We start from the raw sequence: 24898 nt of genomic DNA on the forward strand, positions 1-24898 counted from the left end.
CTCTCCCCTGTTCATTCTCAGGCCGGGTAGGACCCCAGCAACAACATTGCAATCGGTTTAACCTAGGAAGATTGGGCTGTAAAATCGCAAGCCATCCTTTGAGTAGAAAACATTTTGTGGAAATTTATCACCGCCACTGATCAGAAGACACCCCAAGTTGTTGAATCGGTGAGTCATAAGTGCAGTTAGCTGTGTCAAGCTCCCGTTTCGCTCGTCTTCTCCGCTGCCCAGTTTTATTGTTGCTTTGTTCCTGGCAGCAGCCATTTTTAATCGTCTTGTCCTACATTCCCATCGCTGTGCTCAGGCCGTTCAGAAAGCCAAGCGGGCTTGGAAAAAAAATAAACACAAGTTAGAGTGTTTTATAGAGAATTTCCTCACAAAAATAGGTGCTCAGTAATACAAGCACTATTGTAGAAGCACTGAAAATCCACCAGTTGTGTTTTGTCATCTTCCACTGGAAGTTTAACGAGATTGCCGTTTCGCTAATTTTCCAACAAGCTGCGAGAGCCGAGGCAGTTAGCTAAAGCTAAGTTAGAGCGGTTGTTGGAAAAAACAAAAAAAGGAAAACAGCAGTTTTCTGTGTCCTCGTCGTTTAACTGTGAAGATAAACGACTCTGCAGGACCCTCACTACGAACATTTTGTGTATACATAGCCATTTTGGTTTAGCCAGCAGTTAGCATATTTTGCCACCGAGCACTAGCAGCTGCATCTTAGATCTTTACTAACGTTTGTGTGGCTCTGTTACGGTTTAATATAGTGTTAGGTCGTCTTTGGGATTTTCAAAAAGAAAAAAAAAAACACCGAGATGATTGTTTTGTAATCTATCTAATGATTTTTGTTTTCGTGCAGCACTCGCCGACTGGTGTCAGTTTTGTGCTGGAGTTAGCATTTAGGCTAACTTGAGAAAACTAACGAGAGGTCAGACGCAATTCTTGAGTCCAAAATTTTACTTTATGATTAGATTGCAGCCACTTTCATTGATTATGGTAGTTTCTTGTGGCTTTCTGGTAGATGTGGCTGTTAAAATTCAGACAAAGTCGGGGGTTGATACGTTAGCTGTCAACGCGTTAGCTTGTACATCTCACTAAATTCTTTAATTAGTGGTCATCGGCATTCTGTTTTTGCAGTAGTATGAGCGACCATAACCAAGTGTATTACTGCATAACTAAATTCAACTTGATGCACATATTTTTGATTACAAGACTAAAACGCCTATGCAGAGCTTTTAACCGATTGGCCTATGCTATGGATTGACGTGTATTGGCTTCAAATGAGGATATTTACCATTATTTGTATTTGTAAATCCAATAGTCCACCAGTCGTGGGTGTTTGGAGTCTGCTTCACCCAGTGTACACATGAAAATACTCCCATTGTAGTGCTTGTGTCCGTCTACAAATCTATGAATGTGCATTTTGTTTTGGTACTGTTTTGACACTGAAATATCAGCTCAGGTAGCCATCCTAAAAATTTTTGGCCAAGTATAACAGCAAGTGTCAAACAGAAAAACGTCTTGTTTTAAACTATTTATTGAAACAGTTTAAAAGAAAGCGGAGTAGAGATAAGTAACTGTTACTATGTTACTAAGTATGTTACTAAGGCTTTGTGTTGCTTAATCTCATTGAATAAGTAAGTCACCATAATGGGGTTTGAATAACCAACTCTAGTTTCTTACTCATAGCTTCTGTAAGCTAAATGTGATGTTTCTCACTAAAATCTACATCAAGTTAAAACAATGTCTGTAAATGTCCATCATTTCTAGAGAATAGCTCAACATTGACTAAAGAATAGATGGAAATGGAGTTTCAACTAGCCAGGAAAGAGAAGGAATTCTTGGCATGGAGACATCATGACACTTCCTGTCAATAAGTACATGCTTGAGTTTGATTTGAATTTAATGTGCCAGATTATTTTTCACAGATCAGATTGCATAAAACATTTTCCCATTGCCCATAGAGATATGTAGAAAAATAGGTAATTGAAATTAGGAGTTAAGATCAGATTTTGGGACACAGTTCTCAATGTATTGGTTGTATGGGTTGTGGGGATGGTGCTTGAGCCTATCCCAACTTTAATTGAGTCACCAGTCTATCAAAGGGCTAAAACATAGAGGCAGATAACCATTCATGCTTATAATTAAACCTGCAGCCAATTTAAAATCACCAGTTAACCTAACATGCTTGTCTTTGGGCTGTGGGAAGAAGCTGGAGTACCCAGAGAGAGCCCACGCATCCACACAGGCTCCAGATTTGAACCCAGGTCCTTGTTGTGGTGACAGTGCTGCCCTAAATAAGTGCATTAAAAAAAAAAAAGAAAACTAAGGGTGTGCTGAGTAATTGGTGTCTGGTTTGACTGTTTCACACCAGTGATTCATGAAACAGCAGTAGGAAAGTTTGTGAAAGTATTGGCCTTAACATGACATTTTTCTTGAAAGTTAGAGGGTAAAAAAATATGGCCTGTTCACAGTATCAGATATTAATTTTGGATTGAGAAAGTGTCTTCTAAAAACTCCTAAGGTATGCTTTTTTTTTTTTTTTTTTTTTTTTTTTTTTTTTTTAAAGCTTAATTGTTGTGAGGACAATTAATGTTTTTGAAGTTTGTTTGTAGTGTCACACAGTTAGTCAGCCTTTAAATGTTTTGCTGGCCGAGGTTAACCTTCAAAGGTATTTTTGAAGACTCCAATTGAAGATTGTTGGTGCTACATAAAGATGTTAAAACTAAGGTCTGTATGTGTCACGGCAAATATTTTTTGGATATGTTTTACATCATGTTTCTTGAAAGCCATAGCCTGAACACATTTTGTTGCTACAGAGGAGATGAATGAATGGTCTTTAAAAAAAAAAAAAAAAAAAAGTGCAGAAATTTACCAGAAAGAAAATGTATTTGAAAAGTCAATTATCAAGTCATGTGGTCTGACAGGGCTCCAAAAGCCAGTCTGTAAAACAGATTTGGACTGCTTCAGAGAAAAATGAATACATCACAGAAAAACTCCACAAATATGGGCTTCATGTTTTATATTGTATATTGTGGTTCAAGTAAAAGCTCCTTTCAGCTGTTCCCTTATTCACTAGAGTTCACCACAGCAGATGGATCCACACATGCAGCTACTACCCAGGGATTTGTGTCTCCTTCCGGTCTTAAACCAGGGATTTCACATGTTAGGCAAATGTGTTATGGTTCAAGCATATGGGAGTAATTACTTAAATAATGATCACTTTCTTCTCCTTAGATTAATAGTATCTCAAGAAAATGATCCTAATAGGACAGGTGTATGAGGGTTTCCTATCACCCGAATACTCTTTCTTTGCAATGCATGTGGTAACTAAGGGGTTAGCTTAAAATTTGCCGGTATAATATTGTCACCCTCTTAAAGTAATGCCTAAGTAATTTTTTTCAGATTTTTCAGAAAAGGCAAAAAAAAAAAAAAACTGAACCAAATATATATAAAAAAATTGATTTAGGCAAAAATAAAATTTTCATTAAAAAATGGCATATGCACAGAGTGTGATGATATGTGAAATTGAAATTTGCTTTATGAAATTATGTAGCAGTGAACAATGTATCATCAACTTTTAATCTTGCTCAAACTTGTTTCCATGGCTTTTGGAGCATGTCTACTGCATTGCTTCTGAGGTGCTGTTAAATTGATTTGTGCAGCAAATTCTGTAAATAACTGTTGTTGTTGTCCCTGCCTCGGAAAAGCTGCCAGCATCTGTGCTCAGAGGTCAGGTGTAGAGGGTAAAAACCTAACTTCAGTTGAAGTGAATGCCCACAGCAGATCGTATTGTAGGACATAATGGTTTCAAAATAATTTTATTTATATCACATTTACCCCCACTTTAAAGATATTTTTTTTATGTGGATAATGATACCTGTAAACAAGCATTGGCCAAAAATATTTCTGTTCAGGTGTATGCACAAGTCACTAATGCTTGCATAAATCTAGCTGGAAAGTATAAAATCCCAATTAGTCAACTTGTGTGTGTAAGGAAGAGAATATTTACTTCCATCACTTTTAAATAAAGGGATCATCATCTGCAGCTGTTTCATGTTAAACTGTTGGTTAACACAATCACCATATGGGTATTACAGAATACTTCCTTGGATTTATTTGTTAATATACACAAATTCATATAAAATGTTATTTTTATTTTGATTCTTGGTGGGTTTTAATTTATAGAAATGCATTATATGTGGTATATAGAGACACATTAAAATAAAACCTTGACCCTTGGTGCCTATAGTGAGGGAATATGGTGGCCTTGTTTCAGTGTGATGTTGAAGGCATTTTGGATCTATTTCTTCCCTCAGTGAGAAGGGTCAGTGCAAATCATTAAGTGGTTGGATGAAACATATGCTGTCACCAGGTCTTAAATAAATCAGACACTTGTGGGAGATATTGGGACATATGTAATTGATGTGACTCTCTACCACAATCATCAAAGCTTCAAATGATGGAATATCTTTTGAAAAAATGTGTTTTCAGAAACTTGTACAATCAATGTCAAGGCACTTTAAGGCTGTTTTTGTGTTATGTTTTTGGCCCAGTACCGTACTGGCTTGAAGTATATCAAATTATATATTATTTATTGTTAAGCTTGTAATTATTTCACTCATATTTTATTTAGAGCTTTTTCTTTTTTGGTAAACCTGTACATGTACAATATCTCACTTACAATTGGCTGTCTTTTATAGTTGTTTGTTGCTTGGTCTGTATTGGCATATTAACACTGAATATTCCCAAAGATGGCAGATTAACATTATTGATTCCCAAAGATGGTTTTTTTTTCTTTGGGTGATGTGTGTACTGAAGATAGGCATTTCTTCTCCTCTTTGTAGAATTAGAAGGCACTGGGAAGAGGCGCAAAGAAAAATTTCCATACTCGATGACATTACATCGCAATGTCCGATCGTTTGGGGCAAATAACCAAGTCCAAGGATGGGAAAAGCAAGTATTCCTCACTCAGCCTATTTGATAAGTACAAGGGAAAATCAATAGAAACTCAGAAAAACACAGGTAAGGGGCATTTTGTTCCTCCACTCAGTACTTTTTGTTCATCTTGTTTAAGCCCCTATACTAATCTTGGTCCTCCGCCGTTATCTACACGTGTTTGGTTTCCCAGTAGTTCCGCGACATGGCTTGCAGAGTCTTGGCAAAGTGGCCGCAGCCCGGCGTATGCCCCCACCAGCTCACCTGCCGAGCTTGAAGTCTGAAAACAAAGGAAACGATCCCAACGTGATTATAGTGCCCAAAGACGGTACAGGATGGGCGAACAAGCAGGAACAACCCGATCAAAAGAAGTAAGATGTTCTACAGATTCGCTCTCTAATAAATATATTGGTGGTCAGGTAAATGAATTATGCTATATTTTTTTATAGTTTTATACATGACAGTAGCCTTACAGTGGGGGTCTAAATGCTTTTATAGTTGATTACTGTAGCTGAAATGTCCTTCCTTGAACACCAGCATCGACCTTAAACTCACATATTTTTCAGGGATCAGTGTCAGGATAAAATAAGTTAAATCCTTAATGATACAAGTCAGCTCTTCAACAGGTCCAGTCTATGAGAGAGAGGCAGCCATGAGGCTTTTAGAGTGTTTCTTTTCTTTTGTCCTGAATGGTCACGATTGTTAATTTCTTTTTTTGTAGTTCTGTTGCATCAATACCACAGCTGCCGGAGTTGCAGCCGCCGCTGGCTTTGCAGAAATCTGTCTCCAATCTTCAGAAGTCCTCACCGGTAGCCAACCAGGAGGTGTATATGCATATACTTATGGTTATAAATCTGCTTGATATAGTTCTTGCTGATTTTCACCAGCATATCAATTTATTTCTCAATGTTTTTAGTTATTTGTGCTTGAGTGTCTAGTAAATATTCTAATATGGATTAATAATCCCAAACAGGTAAAGAATTATACTTACTCTATGCAGGAAAACTCACACTCCAAATTGGACAAAAGAGGTTGTTACTATTTAGATTCAGGAGAAAGTCTTATGTGTCTCAAAAGTCAGAGAACTCAGACTGTTGGATGGTGACTTTGGTTTTCTTAATTTTTACAGAACACAAACACAAGTGGACCAAAGCAATGGGCCCAGCTAAATGGAAAGGCAGTAGAGCAAGATGGTGAGTCATTCAGTAATTCAGAATAAGGTGTTTAACATCAAATGACGTGCGATTTGTGATTAATATACTTTTCAGATTTTAATCCCAGTTGATAAAATGCTTTTCTGTTTGCTTGGCTCAGACAAGCATTTTTCTTTATGCCATGTCTTTGGATGTATACGTCAGGTTCAAGGGCCTCAAACCGACTTCAGCCCTTCTCTCACGAGGAATTTCCCACGCTGAAGGCAGCTGGAGAACAGGACAGGGCTGGCAAGGAAAGAAGCGGCTTCGATCCGTCGTATGGGCCCGGACCAAGCCTCCGCCCCCAGAGTAATTTCTGTTCTTGCTTCCCATCATTTAGAACCTGGCAGGATTATAGATAAAAACGCCTCCTTGAAGGCAAAGTATTAAACTGGCAGACATTATTTTTGTTTTATTTTTAAGCTAAAAATGCAGTTTAATAGCTCTTTAAGAAATAAAGGGAAGAGGGCATTTTATTCAGAATTCCTTTGACCGACACTGCATGCCTCTTGGTGTCATTTACTTGCATAATTTCCAAGCAAGTGATCTTCCAGAGCAGAAATTTTGACAACTTTCTCACGAAACAACTACTGACTCACGACCCACCACCCCCAGGCCATGGCCCCTCTATACAGGGTGGGGACTGATTATTGATTGGATATTTCTGATACAAAGAGTATTATTCGACTATTTCACATTCAATAAATTCTTCAAATTAACACATTGAGATAAGATGAAAAAGCAGTGTCAGTATTGAGTAATAATGATGTATAGAGATGTTATTTGTACTTTGGGTGCACTTTGACATTTTATCAGTTCAGCTTGGTCTAGTCCTCTAAACCTTTTTCCCTCCTTTTTTCCCGCTTGAAGATGTGACAAGCTGGAGGGAAGGTGGTGGCAGGAACCTTCAGCCCTCATCCCTGACCCTCAGCTTGCCAGCAGATCCTGAGGGTAAGCTCACTGCCCTGGCTGAGACTGGTACCCCTCCAGCCTCATCTCACCCCTCCTCTGCCACAGTCACCACCTCTTCTAGTACGGTGACGGCTCCGTCACCAGGCCTTGACCCCAAGGAGCCTTCCCTGCGACCCGCCCAGCCTGTCCGCAGAACAGCCGTCCCTACTGCACTTCAGTACCAGCTTCATCACACTTCAACTGCTGTCTACCATGACATGTTGCCTGCATTTGTAAGTATTGTATGACTCATAACGTTACAGGTCATTGTGTGAAGGAAAATAGCAGTCTGCTTTTAGATTAAAGTCTAAAATGCTGTATTCGACAGTTGCATGCCTAATCTAAACATCCTGTGTGGTCCTGCTGTTTTCAGATGTGCTCTAAAGAGACGCGTGAAGCCACAGGTACAGACCAAGTTTCCACCACCGTAGCAGCCCCAGCCCGATTTGACAGCAAACCAACTTTTAGGCAGAGCTACGCCAAACCTGAACTTGCAAAGTAAGTTCATTTTGAATATCCAGGTAGTTACCCATTATTCAGCAGTTTGACACAGAGATCTGGGATACCTGGCAGTTGTTAATTTGCTACACTCTGTGATTGCAGCGGCGATGTAAGGAGAGAGAATCGCTTTGTCCGTGCTCCACCTCGACTTTCTTCACAGCCAATCCGTAGACCTGGTGACCGACCACTTCGCCCAGCCATTATTAATCCAGAGGATTTGAAGGATCTGGATGAGCTTGACAATGACTGTGAAGATGGATGGGCTGGTCAGTATATCTTAGACATGTTAATTGTTCTGCGACACCTTTTCAGTTTCTTCTCTAGCTTATGAATATCTTTTGCTATTTTATGTGTGAAGTACTGTGTGCTTCAGGGTGAAGCTAAGCTTCCTCACACAAACTACAAACAGTTGTGTTTATCTTCAAAGCAAGGCCAAACTGAACAGAATCAGACGGGTACAGTATATTTCGATAAACTGTGATTCAAAAGAACAGAGGTGCTGTTCTTTATGATAAAAACCCAAGAGAACAAATTTTCCCCTGCTCAACCTCACAACTAATATTACTCCACTCTGTATAAATGCAGCCAAAAGAATATAGTTCAAGTCTCACCCTAATTCACGACTGGTTGTTTTTTTTTTTCCCCTGCCCACAGGACTTCATGAGGAAGTTGATTACAGTGAAAAGCTGAAGTTCAGTGATGATGAAGAAGAACACTCTTCCAGTGACAAAAGCAAGATCTGGTAAGAGTGTGTCCCTAAAGGCTGGTTATTGCTCTAAACACTGCAGTTTTGTCTTTATTTAAAGGGTTTCTGGCTTAATCTTACTTAATAGGGCTGAGTGGGAGAGGGAGAGAGAGAACCAGCGGGACTGCCATTCCTCCCTTAGTTCAGGGGAGGCATCTTATCCGCAGGAGGGCCCGGAGGAGAGTTATTCTTACCAGCATCACCACCACGAGCCTCCGAGGAAGACCAACAGCAAATATCTCTCCATGGACAGTCAGGTAACTATGCACAGGGCAGTGTTTTTCCATTTCAGCCCTCTTTGGCTGTTTTGAGATTACTGATCTGTGATTACGTTATGATGTTCACAGTTAAAATACACCTTTTTCTTTAATCCCTTTGTAACTGTGGAACATTATAGAGACACTATTATAGAGCATATGAATAGCTGTCTGCCTTCACATACCCTCGAGTGAGTCTGTCATTATGAATTAGGAGAATATGACCTTGCAGTAACCATAGTGATATGTCTGACCACTTTGTACTTGCCAAGTCTTTTTTCGTGTTTTTTGGTTGTAGTTTATTGTAGAAAATCTGTCAAACCACTTGCCTAAAACAAACTAACACTGCAGTATTTAATTCTCTCTTCAATAAAAATGAAGTTTGTTCTCAGTGTGATTGGAGTATTGTAGCCAGACACATTATACGATACGCACTTTAAAGAAACAGATCAAGTGTCCTGTGACCCACTGGTAACAGTGGGTTTGAATGTAATCTGGGATAAACAGTTACTTGTAATGCATCTTCTTTTTTTCTTTTTTAAAATTGAGTCAAATAACAGCTAATAAACCCCTTTTTAAAAAGGTTGACATGAATTGAATGATGGCAATACTAAAAAAATTAGGGATGTCAATCTCCAAGTATATCATTAACATTGATTACTGAAGGTCTCCTCCTTTAACTACCTCTGTTCCTCCTCTAGGTCCAACAGAGAAACCAAGGAGAGCCACCTGCTGACCAGGATGATCACCAGCGGCAGTCTCAGACTCAGGCACCAGCTAGGGCCAAATATGTGTTACCTGAGCTGTCTGAGGCTGTCGAGCGAGCCCGAAGACGGCGGGAGGAGGAAGAGAGAAGGGCTCGTGAGGAACGGCTGGCTGCATGTGCTGAAAAACTCAAAAGGCTGGATGAAAAGTTTGGGAAGACTGAAAGGCAGACATCAAGGACGGAGGATGGCCAGAAGGAAGTAGAGGGAAAAGAAGTTCCACTGTCCCCAAACAGGGAACCGAGTAGAGGCCACCATGATAACTGGCAGTACAACACAAAAGGTATGAGAAAGAAATGTGTCAATAGACTTCTTAGGCATACCTATTTATATATATATATATATATATATATATATAAATCCTTTATTTTGCCAGGTAAAATGTTTGAGAACCAGTTCTCATTTACAAACATGACCTATATATAAAAATAATTTGCTCAAATTACAAGTGTGTGTTGTGATCACTTGATTTCCAGATGGAAGTGAGTGTCCCTCAGACAACTCACCTGGCCATAGTTACCGTGAAGAGTCTGGCTTCTCTACCTATCGTGGCAGTGAAGATGATGGCCCAGAGCCCTCCTCACCATCAGGAGACTACAGCGGACGTCATCCCTCCAAACCAGTGCCACCCCGCTTTCAAAAGCAACCACAACACCACCAGCAGCAGGTGAGAACCAGCTGATACCACTCACCTATGCACTGCTTGTCTTGGACTAATGCATTAACATTTCATTGTGAAAACATTTTGCAGAAATTAATTGCTTGGACTGCTCATTGTTAAAGATAATTTTGGTTTAATTTCACTGTGGTGTATTTCTTAATAAAGTGACCCTTGTGTCACTATGAGTCATATTAGCAATGCACTGTCCACCTTGGTTGTAGAGATTTGTGAAATGAGGAGCTGCACTAAAACAAATGTGTGACAATAACCATGGGCATATATTGGGGTAAAAATTGCAAACTCCCTGCAGCTTCATAGAGGCACAAAATAGCCATCTGGAACAGCTAGTGTTACTGCATTAGGGATCTCCCAGAGACAGCTTGCTTGCTGACCTTATTATGCTGCATTAGGCTTCTAATATACCTGGGCAGCCCACGCAAGTGCAGTCTGTGTGTGGGAATCGGTCTCCTTTACAGAGAACAGCCACTTTGATATTGACCATGATGGGATTGTGCTACAGAGCTGAAACAAGGAAGCTGAGATTAGTCTAAATTTTCAACCTTACATAATATGTTATTTTTTGAGAAGAGAAGCTTTAACATTTTCTTGGTTCAGTCTGAAATGTATGAGTTGAATAAATGCACTTTATTCAACTTTAAAGGAGTAATGGCATACTTGTAATGTTAAAACACTGACCAGTATCCTGCTGACTCGGTTACCTTAGACTGCCAAAATCTCATATTGGTTTTCATTTCATTTTTATTACACAGAATAGGGACTGTGGATTTTGCCTGCCGTTTATTGAATGTGTTTGTTGTATGTATTTTAAAGGAACAAGTGTTCAAGATGCAGCATTGGCAGCAGTCAGGTCACCCTAATCCATCAGGGTCGAGCCACGCCCAGCGGGGCTACTATCCTCCACATGTCCTTGGTTTTGATCCCCGCTGGATGATGATGCCGCCTTTTATGGATCCACGCATGGCCCAGGGACGGTCTCCTGTTGACTATTACCCTGGTGCTGTCCATTCTTCAGGTAAGCATTAAATCTGTATCTACTTAGAAGTATTGTATTAAAAAAAAAACAAAAAAAAAAACTGGTCAGACAAATGTGAGACAACTGAAATTTGTTTCAGGATAGAGAGGTTACAGCTTCAGTAAGTAAGCACAGGCACACTGGACATCAGGGTTTTTTGAAGTTTGATATGTGTGATTGATTGAATTTTACCAGGAATGGTAAAACCTATGATGCACCAAGATCACTTGAACAGTCCTGGTTCTGATGAAGGATGCCATCCCAACTTGCCCCAGGAGAGACGAGCTCCTTCCACTGAGCCTTACCCAATGTGGAATCAAGATGGCTACTCTTTGCGTAGCTTCACTCCACCTTACCAGAGACAGCGCGAAAGCTCAGAAAGCAGACATCCTGATGACAGGTTGGTTATTGTGTTTGAATTCTGCAGTCCTTAAATTAAGGATCTATTCTGTTTTGATCTGTGAAACTGTCACTTCAATAAATAATTTAGTCTTCTACATTCATTGATTATTGTAGAACTAAAAGATTGGCATTATTTTTAAGTGTATAGAGAGGATTTAAAACTGTAAGGTCTGTCTTTTTTAAAGGTGCCTCTGTTGAGCTGGGCTGTGTGGGGTCATTCATAACCTTTTTTTTTTTTCTTCTCCTCTCTTCTCATATCCACAGAGGTGATATGGCCTCTTCCCAACAGGACTCGTATGAAGAGAGGACCAGCGATTGTTTGACCCACACTCAAGATGATCTTTCACATCACACTTATCCGAGCCGAGGTTCAGATAGGGAACATCATGACCAAGGCTTGCTCACCACTGCTCAGAGCATCTCTCAGGATCATTCAGAGAGTGAATACCCAAAGGAAGAGTCTAGAGACAAGCATCTGAAAGATGGCCTTGAATCTCACGACGAGGCCTTAGATGGCTCCACAGACAACTGGAAAAGAGATGGAAGACAGAAACAAGATGGAGGGCTTAACAATGCCCAAAATCAGTGGTCTGAAGCCAGTTCCAGTTCTAGTAGTGTCAGCCAGCCATCTGAGGCTAGTGGACGGACCTTGATACGCAGAACCGGGCCCATCAAGAAACCAGTTCTTAAGGCTCTCAAAGTGGAAGACAAGGAGAATGAAAAGCCTAAACCTGAGCCTGAGGAGAAGCCTGTGCCATACAGACTGGAGAAGGAAGTCCTTACTAATGTTTATGACTTGAAGAAAGACAACCAGCCAGCCAGCAACAGGCGTTCAGTATCACCTGTTGTTGAAAAACAACCTGAAGAGAGGCAGCGCCAGTCTCCAGCTCCCATCAAAGCCGACAGACCTCTGAGCACCCACAGTGATGACTCTCCCAAGGAGAACACCTGGAGCAGTGGTAAGAACCAGGCACCTAGAGATTGTCAGGAGAACCGAGAGCCCCAGGCACCGCGGCGCAATAACTGGATCTTCATCAATGAAGAGCAGGCGTTTGGTGCAGTGAGGGGGACAGGCAGAGGCCGCAGTCGAGGCTTCCGGGAATTTGGCTCCAGAGGTGGAACCCGCGGTGGCCGAGGTGGAGATAATCTCAGAGGTGTTTATAACAACAATAACAACAGCAGTGGCAACAACACTCAGCGAGCAGGCAGAGGTCGAGCAGCACCCAGGGATCTAATCAAGGTTGAGGAGTTTCAGAGGGGCAAGCCTCGCAGGCGAAATGTCAGTGAAACTTTGAGTGAAGCCTCAGAGTATGAGGAGCTTCCGAAGAGGCGCCGCCAGAAAGGATCTGAAAATGGAGAAGGTCATACAGAGTCTGGGGACGTCCGAAAAGCTGATAGAGACTCTTGGAGATCCAACAAGGTGTACACAGATGATCAGACAGCACCAGATTTCAGAGAGAAGACCAAGGTCACCAGAGGCTTTGGAAGTCGAGTGCTGCCTCCACGACTGAACACTGCTGGTAGTTACAGTCGTAGCTTTGGAGGATCTAGAGATATTTCTACATGGAGGGGCCGTGGGCCCCAGTTTGGCAGCAGCAGTAGTGGCTCCATGCAAGAAAATGGTTATGGCCCTGGAGCAGAGACTACTTACTCCCGCAGACCCCCAGTTGAACGTGAAGCTCTTAAGTACACTCCTAAATTTGCTGGCTCCTTCATGGAAAATGGAACGGAGGAGCGTGAAGGAGAATACTTCTTTGACAGTGAGAACCCTGACAGGCAGATTTTAAGGAGAAGGCGTCCTCCACGTCAAGACAAGCCTCCGCGCTTTCGTCGTCTACGACAGGAGCGTGAACCCGGGTCAAATCAGTGGACAAGTGATGAGTACCTAAATGGAGACTTTGCAAATCCCTGGCCAGGTCGCTCTAAAAGCACTGGGGATGATAACTGGCCCAGTGGCCACTACTCTGGACGTTCTAGCCAGCATGGCCAAACAGAGGAATGGGAGACAGGATCAGAAAACAGTGACTTTGGTGACTGGAGAGAGAAACGGGGTGGAAGTGGAGGCATTGCGACACAGGGCCATGGCGATATTCCCTCTGACTCTGGCCAGGAACCAGGCTCTGGTGAGAAGAGGGAGCTTTCCAAGAGAAGCTTCTCTAGTCAGAGACCATTGGTAGAGCGGCAGAATAGGAAAGGAGAGCCATCACTGCTGGAAGCAAGCAAGATGGTCCGTGCACCTGATAATCCCCCCAGCTCCTCTTCTAACAGGAGTGACAATTGGCAGAATGGAGGGCCTTCTTGTAAGAGGTGAGCTGAATAACATGCTTCTACCAGTAGTCTGTTTAAATTACTTAGAAACCAACAACAGAGTATGTCCTTTGTTATTATGATAATGACTATTATTTTATAATTATGACACCATTTTCAGTGACATAAATTTTGTTTTGATAAAACACACACCGAATTTGATCACTTTTTCTACTCCCCGTTTACAGCAGGAGTCCAGATGAGTCAGGCTCTGTATACAGCATAGAGCAGCTGCCAGAAGAGAGGGAGCCCATTGAGCCCACTGGGAAGAAATTAGACAAAGAGCTGAAGCCAGGACCTGTCAAAACAGATATTACTGAACCTCTGTCCCCGTATGAGCTCAGCAGCTACCCAAGTAAGTCCAACTTTTTCACATCTCTATGGGACCAATTGAAATTGCACCTTGATAAAAAACTAAAATGTTGGAAATCATTCATTTTTAGTTTTTTGTGAGATTTTTATATTCCACAAAGCATATATTCTTTAACCAACTTAAATTTTGTTAGTGATTTTGTTTGTAAACTAGTTTAAACAATAAAGTGTCACAGCTGCAGAGCAGCAACCCCCATGTTCTGCAAAGTAAAATTTGTGTTTGTTAATGGAGTTTGTTGGCATTAACAGAGAAATAAGCACCCTGGTAACATGTTAGAAAGGCTCGTAAGGCCTATAAATAATGAAACACTTTGAAGAACTCTTGTCCCCTGACAAGCTGAGAAAATAGTGAATTACTTTTTATGCCAGTGTCCCCACAGCAGTAGTACAAACCTGTTAGCACACAACACAGCTAATGTGGCTAACATGATGATTAACTTTAATGCCATTCCTGTAGGCCAAAGCTATGTGGAAATTCTAGTGCTGAGGGATAACCATAAGTGGTGGAAACAGATTTGCAAGCAAGAAAGAAGTTTTGGGTGGGGGTTACTTTTTCATTTCACTTCAGTGCAAGTTAAACCGAGCTGCCTTTCTGTTTTATATTGACATCGGTTTGTTTCTCTCTTATTCTCTGTGCTCACATTTACTGCATTTAGCATTTTTGTGTTTTTCAGACAACAGAAAGATTATGAAATGTTGACTTTAACATGGCCTATAAACTTGAGCCATTATATGAGCACGTTTTCTGCACTATCAAATTTTGATTTTATAGCCACAGCAATGTCTGGCAAAAATCAAAAATTATTCACTTGTCTGCCTTCATACACATATGAACTTAAGTGACATCCCATTCTTAATCCATATGGTTTATATGACATCAGCCCACCCTTTGCAGCTACAACAGCCTCAAATCTTCTGGGAAGGTTTTCCACAAGGTTTAGGAGTGTGGTTATGGGAATTTATGGGAATTCTTCCAGAACGAAATTTGTGAGGTCAGACACTGATGCTGGGTGAGAAGGCTCACAGTCTCTGCTCTAATTCAAAGGTGTTCTATCAGGTTGAGGTCAGGAGGCTGTGCAGGCCAGTCAAGTTTTTCCACACCGAATTCGCTCATCCATGTCTTTATGGCCTTTGTTTGTGCACTGGTGCGGAGTCATGTTGGAACAGGATGGAACCATCCCCAAACTGTTCCCACAAAGTTGGGAGCATGAAATTGTCCAAAATGTCTTGGTATGCTGAAGCATTAAGAGTTCTTTTTTTACTGGAGCTAAGCCCAACTCCTGAAAAACAACCGCACACCATAACCCCCCCTCCACCAAACTTTACATTTGGCACAATGCAGTCAGACATGTACCATTCTCCTGGCAACCGCCAAATCCAGACTTGTCCATCGGATTGCCACGTCTCCACTGTTCTAGAGTACAGCGGTGGTGTGCTTTACATCACTGCATCCAATGCAAAGCATTGATGTAAGGCTTGGATGCAGCTGCTCAGCTGTGGAAAACCATTCCATGAAGCTCTCCACTTACTGTTCTTGAGCTAAGCTGAAAGCCACATGAAGTTTGGAACTCTGTAGCGACTGACTGTACAGAAAGTTGGTGACCATGTGTACTACCCATCAGTATCGGCTGACCTCGCTCTGCCATTTTACGTGGCCTACCACTCCATGGCTGAGTTGCTGTCGTTTGCAATTGCTTTCTCTTTGTTATGATACCTGTATATGCCTTGGTGCTTGATTGTATGTACCTGTGGCAACGGAAGTGATTGGAACACCTGAATTCAATGATTTGAATGGGTGAGTGAATACTTCTGGCAATATGGTGCATGTTTAAAAATTATGACGCTTATGATTATTCAGCTGTATTTATTTGTAAAGTGATCAACAAAGAATCCACAACTACAGGATTTAACATTCAGGTATATTCAGGTACTGGCAGCTGTGTAATCAACAGTGTGTGTTCCTATGGATGGTTCTCTCTATCCATTACAGATCTCTTCCTGTAAGGTGTTGGGTGCACCATTAATTTGTTTTAATATGATAAAATATGGGACCTTTCAAATGATTCTAAGTTTTAAACTGTTGGGTCAAAGTCTGTAGTAGTTGTTGTCTACTGTAAATGTAAAATATGATAATATGCGATAATGTATTTACTGACACAAATACAGATAAAATTCAATCTGACAAGATTCTTTTTTTTGTAGTTGAAGGAGACACAGGAGGACCGGGTTCAAATCCAGATGGATACCAGGATGCCTTGTCCAAAAAGCAAAGGCGCCCACAGGAAGATGAGAGGAGGAGGAAAGAACAAGGGGCAGCTGTAAGTTAAACATATAGTGAATCCAAAGCTCAGTAATTATGAACATTTAAAAAAATATATAATTAAAAAAAGGTAGATAAACTAGCTTTCCAAATTAAATATGTTAAATTCTCAAAGCTGTTATTATGACACTGTTGGCCATTGTGTGAACTGCAGTCAAGTGTCCTATTGTTGCCTCATGACTCTGGCATCTTTTTCTATTAGCCAGATGATAGCTAGCTAAGTAAGAGCTGGCAGGGATGCCTGGACACTACATTGTATTCTCTGGGAAGGGAAGGTGGCTACACTGATCCCTTAATTACACTTTAAAGAATTTTGACAGCTTTTAACAAATTACATCAGACATTTTTTGTTTACACCAAAGTGTTTAATGCATTCAGTTGCCTGACATTTTTACACAGAGAACCTTAAAGCTTTTCCTGTCACTCATGTTAGGTACCAGGGAAAAACCGTACAATCACTTCCAAGATACCGCCACGCTTTACCAAAAAGCAGGGAAGCATGAGCATTGAGCAACCTGAGGAAGGAATTTCTTCTAACAACCTGGGAACTGAAATCTGGGAGACCAACAGCTCAGGTATTTTTTGGTTAATGCTTTATTGATTTACTTGTTCCTGCATTAAACAGAAACCTTAGAAATACATAAGCCTCAACACACACACACACACACACACACACACAGTGCATACAGTCAGAGCCATGAGTTTTTAGGCAATTAGAATTTTTAAAATTTTGCCTCTGTACACCATCACAATGAATTTTAAACTAAACAATGATGACACGATTGAAGTGCAGACTTTGTGTTTTAATTTAGGGGGTTCAACAAAAGTTTTGCATTAACTGTTTAGGCATGACAGCCACTGTCCCATTTTCTGAGGCTGAAAAATAACTGGACAGTTAACAGACGAGTAGTATCATAGCTAGTGGTGACGCTTGGTTGTTATTCTATAACAAATGAAACAAATAAAAGATCTACATATAGTCCAATGTACAAATAGAAGAAATATTGAAAAGCAACAATTTATTATTATTATTATTATTATTATTATTATTCACAGTATTTAAAATCTAACAATTTAACCAGATATAACCAGAGATAAAAATTGACATTTCTTTGAAACAGCCAAAAATATCAGATGTTATTAAAATGAGCAACCCCAGTGAAAGCTTTTGTTTTAGTTTTGTATGATCATTGTGTTTTTCAGATAATTGCATTCTTCATAAATAACATTAGTGACATTTATGTATCTGTTTAAGCTCTTTCAGTGCAGTCTTCAGGGGGAGACTCGTGGACTAAACAGGTGTCTTATACTGGGAGTGAGCCCAACTCTGAGGTAGTGTGATGCAGCTGCTAACAGAACTGCAGTTTTTTTCTTTTTGCCTTATGATTGTCAAGTCACATAATCATTGTAGCGGTATTGTATTACTTTGAGAAACCTAAACAGTCCTGTAACTTTGTTTTTGGACAGGACTCCGATGCTGGCCCAGAACAGAGTAAAGAGCAACACAAACCAGGGCCCATCGGAAATGAACGCTCCCTGAAACACCGGAAGGGCTCAGAAGGTGTTGATAGACTGGAAGGTGGCCCCATCACACCAGTCAATGGTGTGGACCTCCATGTGGACACTGTGCTGCCTGTGCCGCCTATTGAGTTTGGCGTCAGTGCCAAAGATTCAGATTTCAGCCTGCCACCAGGTTCTACCCCAGTGCCCGTGTCCAATCCTGTAAACAAGCTTCAGGATGTAAGTGAGATTTTGGAGACTTTTGAGACATCTTAATAAAACTGTAACCATTAATGGAATAGTATCTGATTTAAAAATAAGATATGTTGATGTATATGTATTATGTTGATCTTTTTTTGTCCTTGTTTTCAAACAGACGGCTCTGAATCAGAGTATCCCTATGCTGCGTTCCAACCACCTGCAGCCTGGCATCACCCTCAATCCTATTACCTTTCCCAGTGCTGACCTCACTCTCAAGGTATTGTAATTACAATCTCATGTTTATCTTAAACTTATGAGTAATATACTGCTTGTATGAGGTACATTTAATGGGGAACATGAAAAAACTGTGACTTGAAATGTGCAATTTAGATGTAAATGTTTCTCTCTCTGCAGATGGAGTCAGCACGCAAGGCGTGGGAGAACTCCCAGTCTCTCCCTGAGCAGGGTTCTCCTGGTGGCAGTGCTTCAGGTGCTCAGCCTCCCTGCAGTGCTGGCTCATCCACTGGTGTCAGTTACAGTTCTTTTGGAGGTGTTTCTATGCCACCAATGCCTGTTGCATCAGTAGCACCTTCCATGTCCATGCAAGGTAAAAGGGCATTTTCGTTTCCTGGTTTGATGAGCGCCTTATTTTTGAGGAGTAAATTAAAGCTTGTTTGGGTTCTGTCCCTGATGCAGGTAATCATATTCCCCCACTGTATCTGGATGGTCATGTCTTTCAAAGCCAGCCACGCCTCGTACCTCCCACCATGACTCAGCAGCAGACTTATCAACAGGTAGGGAAAAAAAAAACATGCATACAAACACAGGCTTGCTTGTGTACCAGCAAATTGTCATGATGCTGCATGTGCTCACCCATTCAGGCGGCTGCAGCCCAGCAGATTCCCATTTCTTTACACACATCTCTTCAGGCTCAGGCTCAGTTGGGGCTTCGGGGAGGTCTGCCTGTCTCTCAGTCCCAAGAAATGTTCAATTCCATTCCTCCCTTCAGGTACTGTTAGCTTAAAGAATTTCCACTGGACACATTAATTAGCTTCATTTGAGTCCTATTTCTTGTATTCAGTGAACAGTCTTTTTGAGAGTTCAATCATTATGTTGCCCTGCTGTGTGTTACCTCTTTCAGGTCCCAGGTTTACATGCACCCCAACCTGTCACAGCCCAGCCCCATGGTACTGTCAGGCGGAACCCCTCTCAAGGGCCCTTACTCAGCTTTCCCTGGGATGCAGCCATCAGACATGGTTAAACCACAGTCGGGCTCACACTACCAGCCTATGAATGGCAGCCAGCAGCTCGTCTATGATAGCCAGATGAACCAAGGCCCTGGTATGGGCTCTTCACAGTTAATGGACTCTCAGCTCATCCAGGTTTGTGGGTTGCTGCAGTTTATGATCTTGTGCGTAAGAGGCCTTGAAAAGAATAACCCTTCATATAAACAGAGCATAATTGAACAGTTTCCTTATATTTTAAAACTTAAAATAAATTCTTCATTCTCACCAGGTGACTATGCCCCTGCCTGGCTCCCAGCTGCGTTATGGATCAGCTCAACAGCATCTCATCCTCCCACAGTCCATCCAGCTCCAGCAGGGACAGAACCTGTCAGTGGGAGCCCCACGCCGAATGCTGCCACCGGGGTCCCAGGCAGCTGTCATGACTGGCAGCAGAGAGGTGAGTGTTACTGACTTCCATTTTATCCTTCAAAGCTAAATCTGTATATCTCACCACTGGTTTTTACATGTTACACCACTGACCCATAATAAAAATGCGCTGCAGTTGTCTATACACATTGACAGTGTGTCTGTGTGTGTTCTCAGGGCTCACAGATGGAAATGAAAGGTTTTCAGTTCTCTGAGAAGCCCAATCATTCCCCAGGCATATCTGGAGGTTCCTACAGGTGAGTGGAAATGATTTGAGAAAGTAGAAGTTAATTATGTGGACCTGCTAACACCCTAAATGTACTGCGCTGTGTCACAGTGCACATTTGACTAATTCAGTTGTATTTCTTTTAATATCAGACCTGGCTCTGCAAGCCCCAGTGGGAAGCCCTCTGGTCCTGGGGGGCCTGTAGGCCCTCTGCCCACACATTTTGCTCAGCAGGTATGAATTTTTCACATATTGACATTTATTTGTTAATAAAATATATTTATTGACTTTTTGGGGGGCGGGGGGGCAGGCACTATAGATTTTTCCTACAGCTGTTTGATTTAATAGGCATGTTGTCTCCAAATTAAAGTCTTAATAACATAATTAGTTGCACTCCCCTCCAAAACTATTTGAACAGTGAGACCAATCCCTTTATTTTTGCTGTAGACTGAAAACATTTAGGTTTGACATTAAAATATGAATGTCAGACAAAAAATCAACAACTCAGCTTTTATTTCCAGGTATTTGCATCTGGATCTGATACACAGTTCACAAGATAGCCACCCATTTTTCTTTTGACTGTTTTGTTGCCCAGGTGTGTCCTGTTACATTGATTGTTCAAACAAATATATAGCGCTGAATGTCTACACTCAGTTTCAGATTTGGTTTTGCATGTGCAGACTGTGCATTTATAGATAGAGGAGTAACTAACATGAAACCCAGAAAGCTGTCTGTGGGTGAAAAACAAGCAATTGTGAAGCTGAGAGAAGATGGCAAATCAGAGGCATTGCACAAATACCTGTTTGGACTGTCCTGAAGAAGAAAGCTGTCACTGGTGTGCTAACTAACAGATGTTGAACAGGCAGACCAAGGAAAACAACAGCAGCTGATTACAGAAGCTCTCTTTTGGAGGGGAGTGTAAATGCGCCATTATGCAATTAGAATACAGTATACATTTTATTAACAAGAAAAGCCATTGACTTAACATGGGAAGTACCAGTCTAAATTTTCAGCAGTGATACCATTACCTGATTCGATACAGTGTTAGTAAGCTCTAATCTTCATTCTGAAGAAGCTGGACTTGAACATTACTTTTCTAACTTAAAATAAAATAAAATGTCAATACAGTATAGAATATACAGTCACTGAATTGGTATTTATTATTCAAATAAATGACAACATATTTATGTCACTGACTGGTCTCAGTGTCTTTGCTGCATGCTACTGCCAATATCAGGTCTGTTTGGAGTCTAAAAGTCAAGTGTGAAAATGTGAATTCAGTACTTGCTAATTCTTTGTATTTCATTCATTTCCCTTCACCTGCTTTTCCTCTTGTTGTTTCCCCTGTGACCAACAGGTCACTCCTGCTCAAGGCAGCATGGTGATGCACATGCGGCCCCCCACCACAGGCCCTTTCCCTAACCCCATTCAGAGACCTGTTATGCAGGTCAACAAGTCTGTCATCATCCGCTCCCCCCCTTACCCCAATCCTGGTCGTGACCCTTCCCACTCCACCCCTCCTTCTGCTCCTGAGCCCCCAGTAAAAGGCCCAGAGGATGGCATGAAGGTGAGCCACCCACTGTAAATATAGGTAATTTAATTTAATCAATTTTCTTTTTCTCTATTTGAATTGCTCTTTGCATTTGCTGCTGTGTGATTTAACTTAAAAATGCAACGTTTTGGATTAATGTTGAATCTTTTTTTTAGTGATATGAGAGTTTTATACAGTAGTGTCAAAATCTAAACACTTGTTGGTGCATATATATGTATGTATGGCTTGCTAGGCACTGCTGTAGCTTTAATAAGTGCTCTTTTTTTGTGTGTGTGCAGAATAAAACTATAAGAGAAGTACGCAAGGCGGTGGGAGAGGGCAAAACACCGTCCGGGGGCATGACCAGCAAACTCCAGGAGCCCCTACCTTCCACAGGCCAAGCCAAACCAGCACGCACTGGAGCCATCAAACCCCAGGCTGTTAAAGTAGAAGAGGGCAAGGCATAATAATGGACCTTAAAATCCTCGTCACCACCGAGCCTGCCAACACAAAGCTCTTTGACCAGTGTCTGAGCCTTTTTAAAACCCACCTTATCCGAAGGCACCAAGGCAAGGGGCATGCAGGCAGACAGCATAATGAATTGCCCCCTCTTGAACTTTCAGAACTGGACACTATTATTTCACATCACTTATAGAGATATATAAATATATATAAATATATGCATAAACACAGTCTTTTAAACAGATCTCTTCAAGGTCCTCTTTAATTTATTATTAGTCACTTTTAAGGGGATGTTGGTAAAGAGAAAAGACAGGTTTTTTTTTTTTTTCTTTGGTGCGTGTTTTCTCTGAAGTGGGGAAAAGGAAAATGGCCAACACAGATGGTTAGTTTTCCATACCGTTTTGCCAAACTGTATTTACTCCCTGTTTATGAACTGTATCCCTTAAAGACCAGAAAGAAACTTGATACAACTGAGAAGCAAAGTCTGTTAAAACTTTTTTTTTTTAAAGCAAATTTGAAATGCAGTGGGGCACTTTTGTTATTTTTGGTATTTTGCCGGTAAATACGTCATGACCCACACATCCATACTAATGGTAAAAGACTTATTTCATTAACCCAGGAAAAAAATAAAATAAAATTGTTGGACATCACTGCATGTCAGCATAGCAGAAGTCAAGTGGATCACCTCAGAAATGCATCTTTTCTGGGCTACGTAACCCAACACATGAACTGTGGCAAAACTGCTTAGATTGGTAGAAACCCTTTACTTTCTTTTCTTTAAACTGCTCTTTGCTTTTAGATTCTGTTGCTATTCTGTATGTAAATTGAAAGGAAAAAAAACAAAAAAAACCCAAAAAAACAAAAGATGGACGTTTTCCCAAAATCATGTTGCTTCCATGGGAACTTCACTGGCATTGACGGCGTGTGCATGTGATGTGTTGAATGTGTGTAAACTTGCAGGACACCTACCTAAAAGCAAGCAACATTTCATAAAAGACTGTACCTGAACTCAGCATTTATTATGCCGACATGTACTGTGTGTGTGTGTGTGTGTGTGTGTGTGTGTGTGTGTGGATTTTGATCAACCACGCTGGAAACAATTTTTGGGCTCATCGTGTAGTTTGGAGGGGAGGGGAAGGTGGGCATTCACAGTTGCTGTAAAGGACACTCAAACAGCTGATTGAAATGTTTGCTTTCTTATGGCTTTGCTTGGGTTGTAATGAATCAAACACTCTGTTAATGAACATGTGATCATGTGATGTAAGTTACTTTTTTTTTTTTTTTTTAATGCAATGTGGGTGGTGGTCTTTTTTCTTTTCTTTTTTTCCCTTTACGGCTCCTGAAAGACTATTTTAGTTCAGATCCCACTTCAAAAGCACTGAGGGGAGTTGTGGAAAAACAGTCTCATCATGATTTGATAATTCAAAATCTGTTATCTGAGGTGGCACTAGCAATAAATGCAGCCTAACTATAATCACAATCAGGGTCCAAATCAGTTTTTTTTTTTTTCTTCCCCCCCTCTGTTAGAAGCTAATTATCACAAATGAGGGGTGTTTGCTTGTTGAATCCAACCTTTTTGCTTTTTTTTTTTTTTTTTTTGGTTTGTTTTTTTTTCTGCCTGAGCACAGTGGTTCCAGCGGACTACGAAGGAATTTTAAAAAGTGTTTGTTCTGTTTGAAAATGTGAAGCTGATGGAATCATTTATTTTTTGTTTCTGTTTTTTGTAATGGGCACTCATTTTGAAACTCACAATGCCCATGCCATAACTGTTACTGCTTACTATAATGCTCCATGACACTACAAATGTTTATCTTTATGACAGTGTTTCACTGGTATATGTGTATACGCATACTTAACTGTACAGTCGAGCCTTGGGAGCAAGGGGAGGCTTAAACCTACATTTCATTTTAGATATCGTGGCACTATAAAGGATTTAATGTTAAAAAGGTCACTGTGTTCTCAGAATGGACTGCTTTCACCTGTTGATAGGTTTGTCGGGCTTGGAGTGTTTTTGCCTCTTACCCCTTTCTGCAAAAGGTCTTGATGCTTCTTCATTGTACCTGCACCACAACGTTGCCCTTTTTTGACTTTTTTTTTTGTACTTTTAAGATGCATATTTCAGTTTTTGTCAGAGGACCAGTGCTTTCTACAGCTGATCCAGCATTCTATTTATCCTATCTGACCTTTATCCTTTCAGGTATTTGGTCATTACTCTCCCTTGTTAAAGAAAAAGAGCTTATTGAAAGAAAATAAATAAAGCAGTTGTGATTTCTTAAATGCACTGTTGTTTCTGTATTCTCACTCGTCCACCTCACATTCTTACAAAGGCAGCAATTATTGGGATGAATAGCTGCAGTTTGTAGGAATATGCAGCGTCCTTGATGGCTGTAAGATAAGCTATGTATTCAGTATACAGTGGTGTGAAAAAGTGTTTGCCCCCTGCCTCGTTTCCTGTTTTTTTGCATGTTTGTCACACTTAAGTGTTTCGGAACATCAAACCAATTTAAACAATAGTCAAGGACAACACAAGTAAACACAAAATGCAAGTTGTAAATGAAGGTGTTTATTAGTAAAGGTGAAAAAAAATCCAAACCATCATGGCCCTGTGTGAAAAAGTAATTGCCCCCTAAACCTAATAACTGGTTGGGCCACCCTTAGCAGCTACAACTGCAACCAAGCGTCTGCGATAACTTGCAATGAGGCTTTTACAGCGTTCTGGAGGAATTTTGGCCCACTCATCTTTGCAGAATTGTCCTAATTCAGTTACATTAGAGGGTTTGAGAGCATGAACGGCCTTTTTAAGGTCATACCACAACATCTCAATAGGATTCAGGTCAGGACTTTGGCTAGGCCACTCCAAAGTCTTCATTTTGTTTTTCTTCAGCCATTCA

The 24898-nt window shown here is 40.9% G+C and overlaps 1 protein-coding gene across 3 annotated transcripts; it reads left to right on the plus strand.

Annotated features, from left to right (window-relative positions):
* On the plus strand, nt 1-24284 carry prrc2b (proline-rich coiled-coil 2B). Of its 3 annotated transcripts, none has more exons than XM_030742303.1 (31): nt 1-168; nt 4839-5016; nt 5123-5300; nt 5651-5753; nt 6059-6122; nt 6288-6431; nt 6993-7306; nt 7447-7571; nt 7677-7840; nt 8229-8316; nt 8408-8576; nt 9278-9623; nt 9817-10007; nt 10833-11034; nt 11230-11434; nt 11701-13743; nt 13932-14098; nt 16318-16433; nt 16869-17010; nt 17691-17767; nt 17903-18175; nt 18312-18413; nt 18551-18743; nt 18833-18930; nt 19018-19145; nt 19278-19518; nt 19652-19819; nt 19966-20045; nt 20167-20248; nt 21372-21581; nt 21845-24284. In XM_030742303.1, the coding sequence occupies exons 2-31, from the start codon at nt 4902-4904 to the stop codon at nt 22010-22012; spliced, it is 6696 nt and encodes a 2231-aa protein (XP_030598163.1). In that variant the 5' UTR covers nt 1-168; nt 4839-4901; the 3' UTR covers nt 22013-24284. The 3 variants fall into 3 exon arrangements, with proteins under 3 accessions (XP_030598163.1, XP_030598164.1, XP_030598165.1); XM_030742304.1 differs by having other exon boundaries at nt 5126-5300; XM_030742305.1 differs by having other exon boundaries at nt 21372-21605; nt 21845-21986.
* Nucleotides 24285-24898: the final 614 nt, after the last annotated feature.

The sequence above is a fragment of the Archocentrus centrarchus genome, chromosome 12, assembly GCF_007364275.1.
Source record: "Archocentrus centrarchus isolate MPI-CPG fArcCen1 chromosome 12, fArcCen1, whole genome shotgun sequence".
Classification (NCBI taxonomy): Eukaryota; Metazoa; Chordata; class Actinopteri; order Cichliformes; family Cichlidae; genus Archocentrus; species Archocentrus centrarchus.

Excerpts from the sequence above, each read along its gene's own strand:
- prrc2b (XM_030742303.1), top strand. The coding sequence starts at position 4,902 with ATGTCCGATCGTTTGGGGCAAATAACCAAGTCCAAGGATGGGAAAAGC. Across the intron at positions 5,017-5,122 it reads AGAAACTCAGAAAAACACAG|TAGTTCCGCGACATGGCTTG; the intron begins GTAAGGGGCATT and ends TTGGTTTCCCAG. Across the intron at positions 18,744-18,832 it reads ACCTTCCATGTCCATGCAAG|GTAATCATATTCCCCCACTG; the intron begins GTAAAAGGGCAT and ends TCCCTGATGCAG.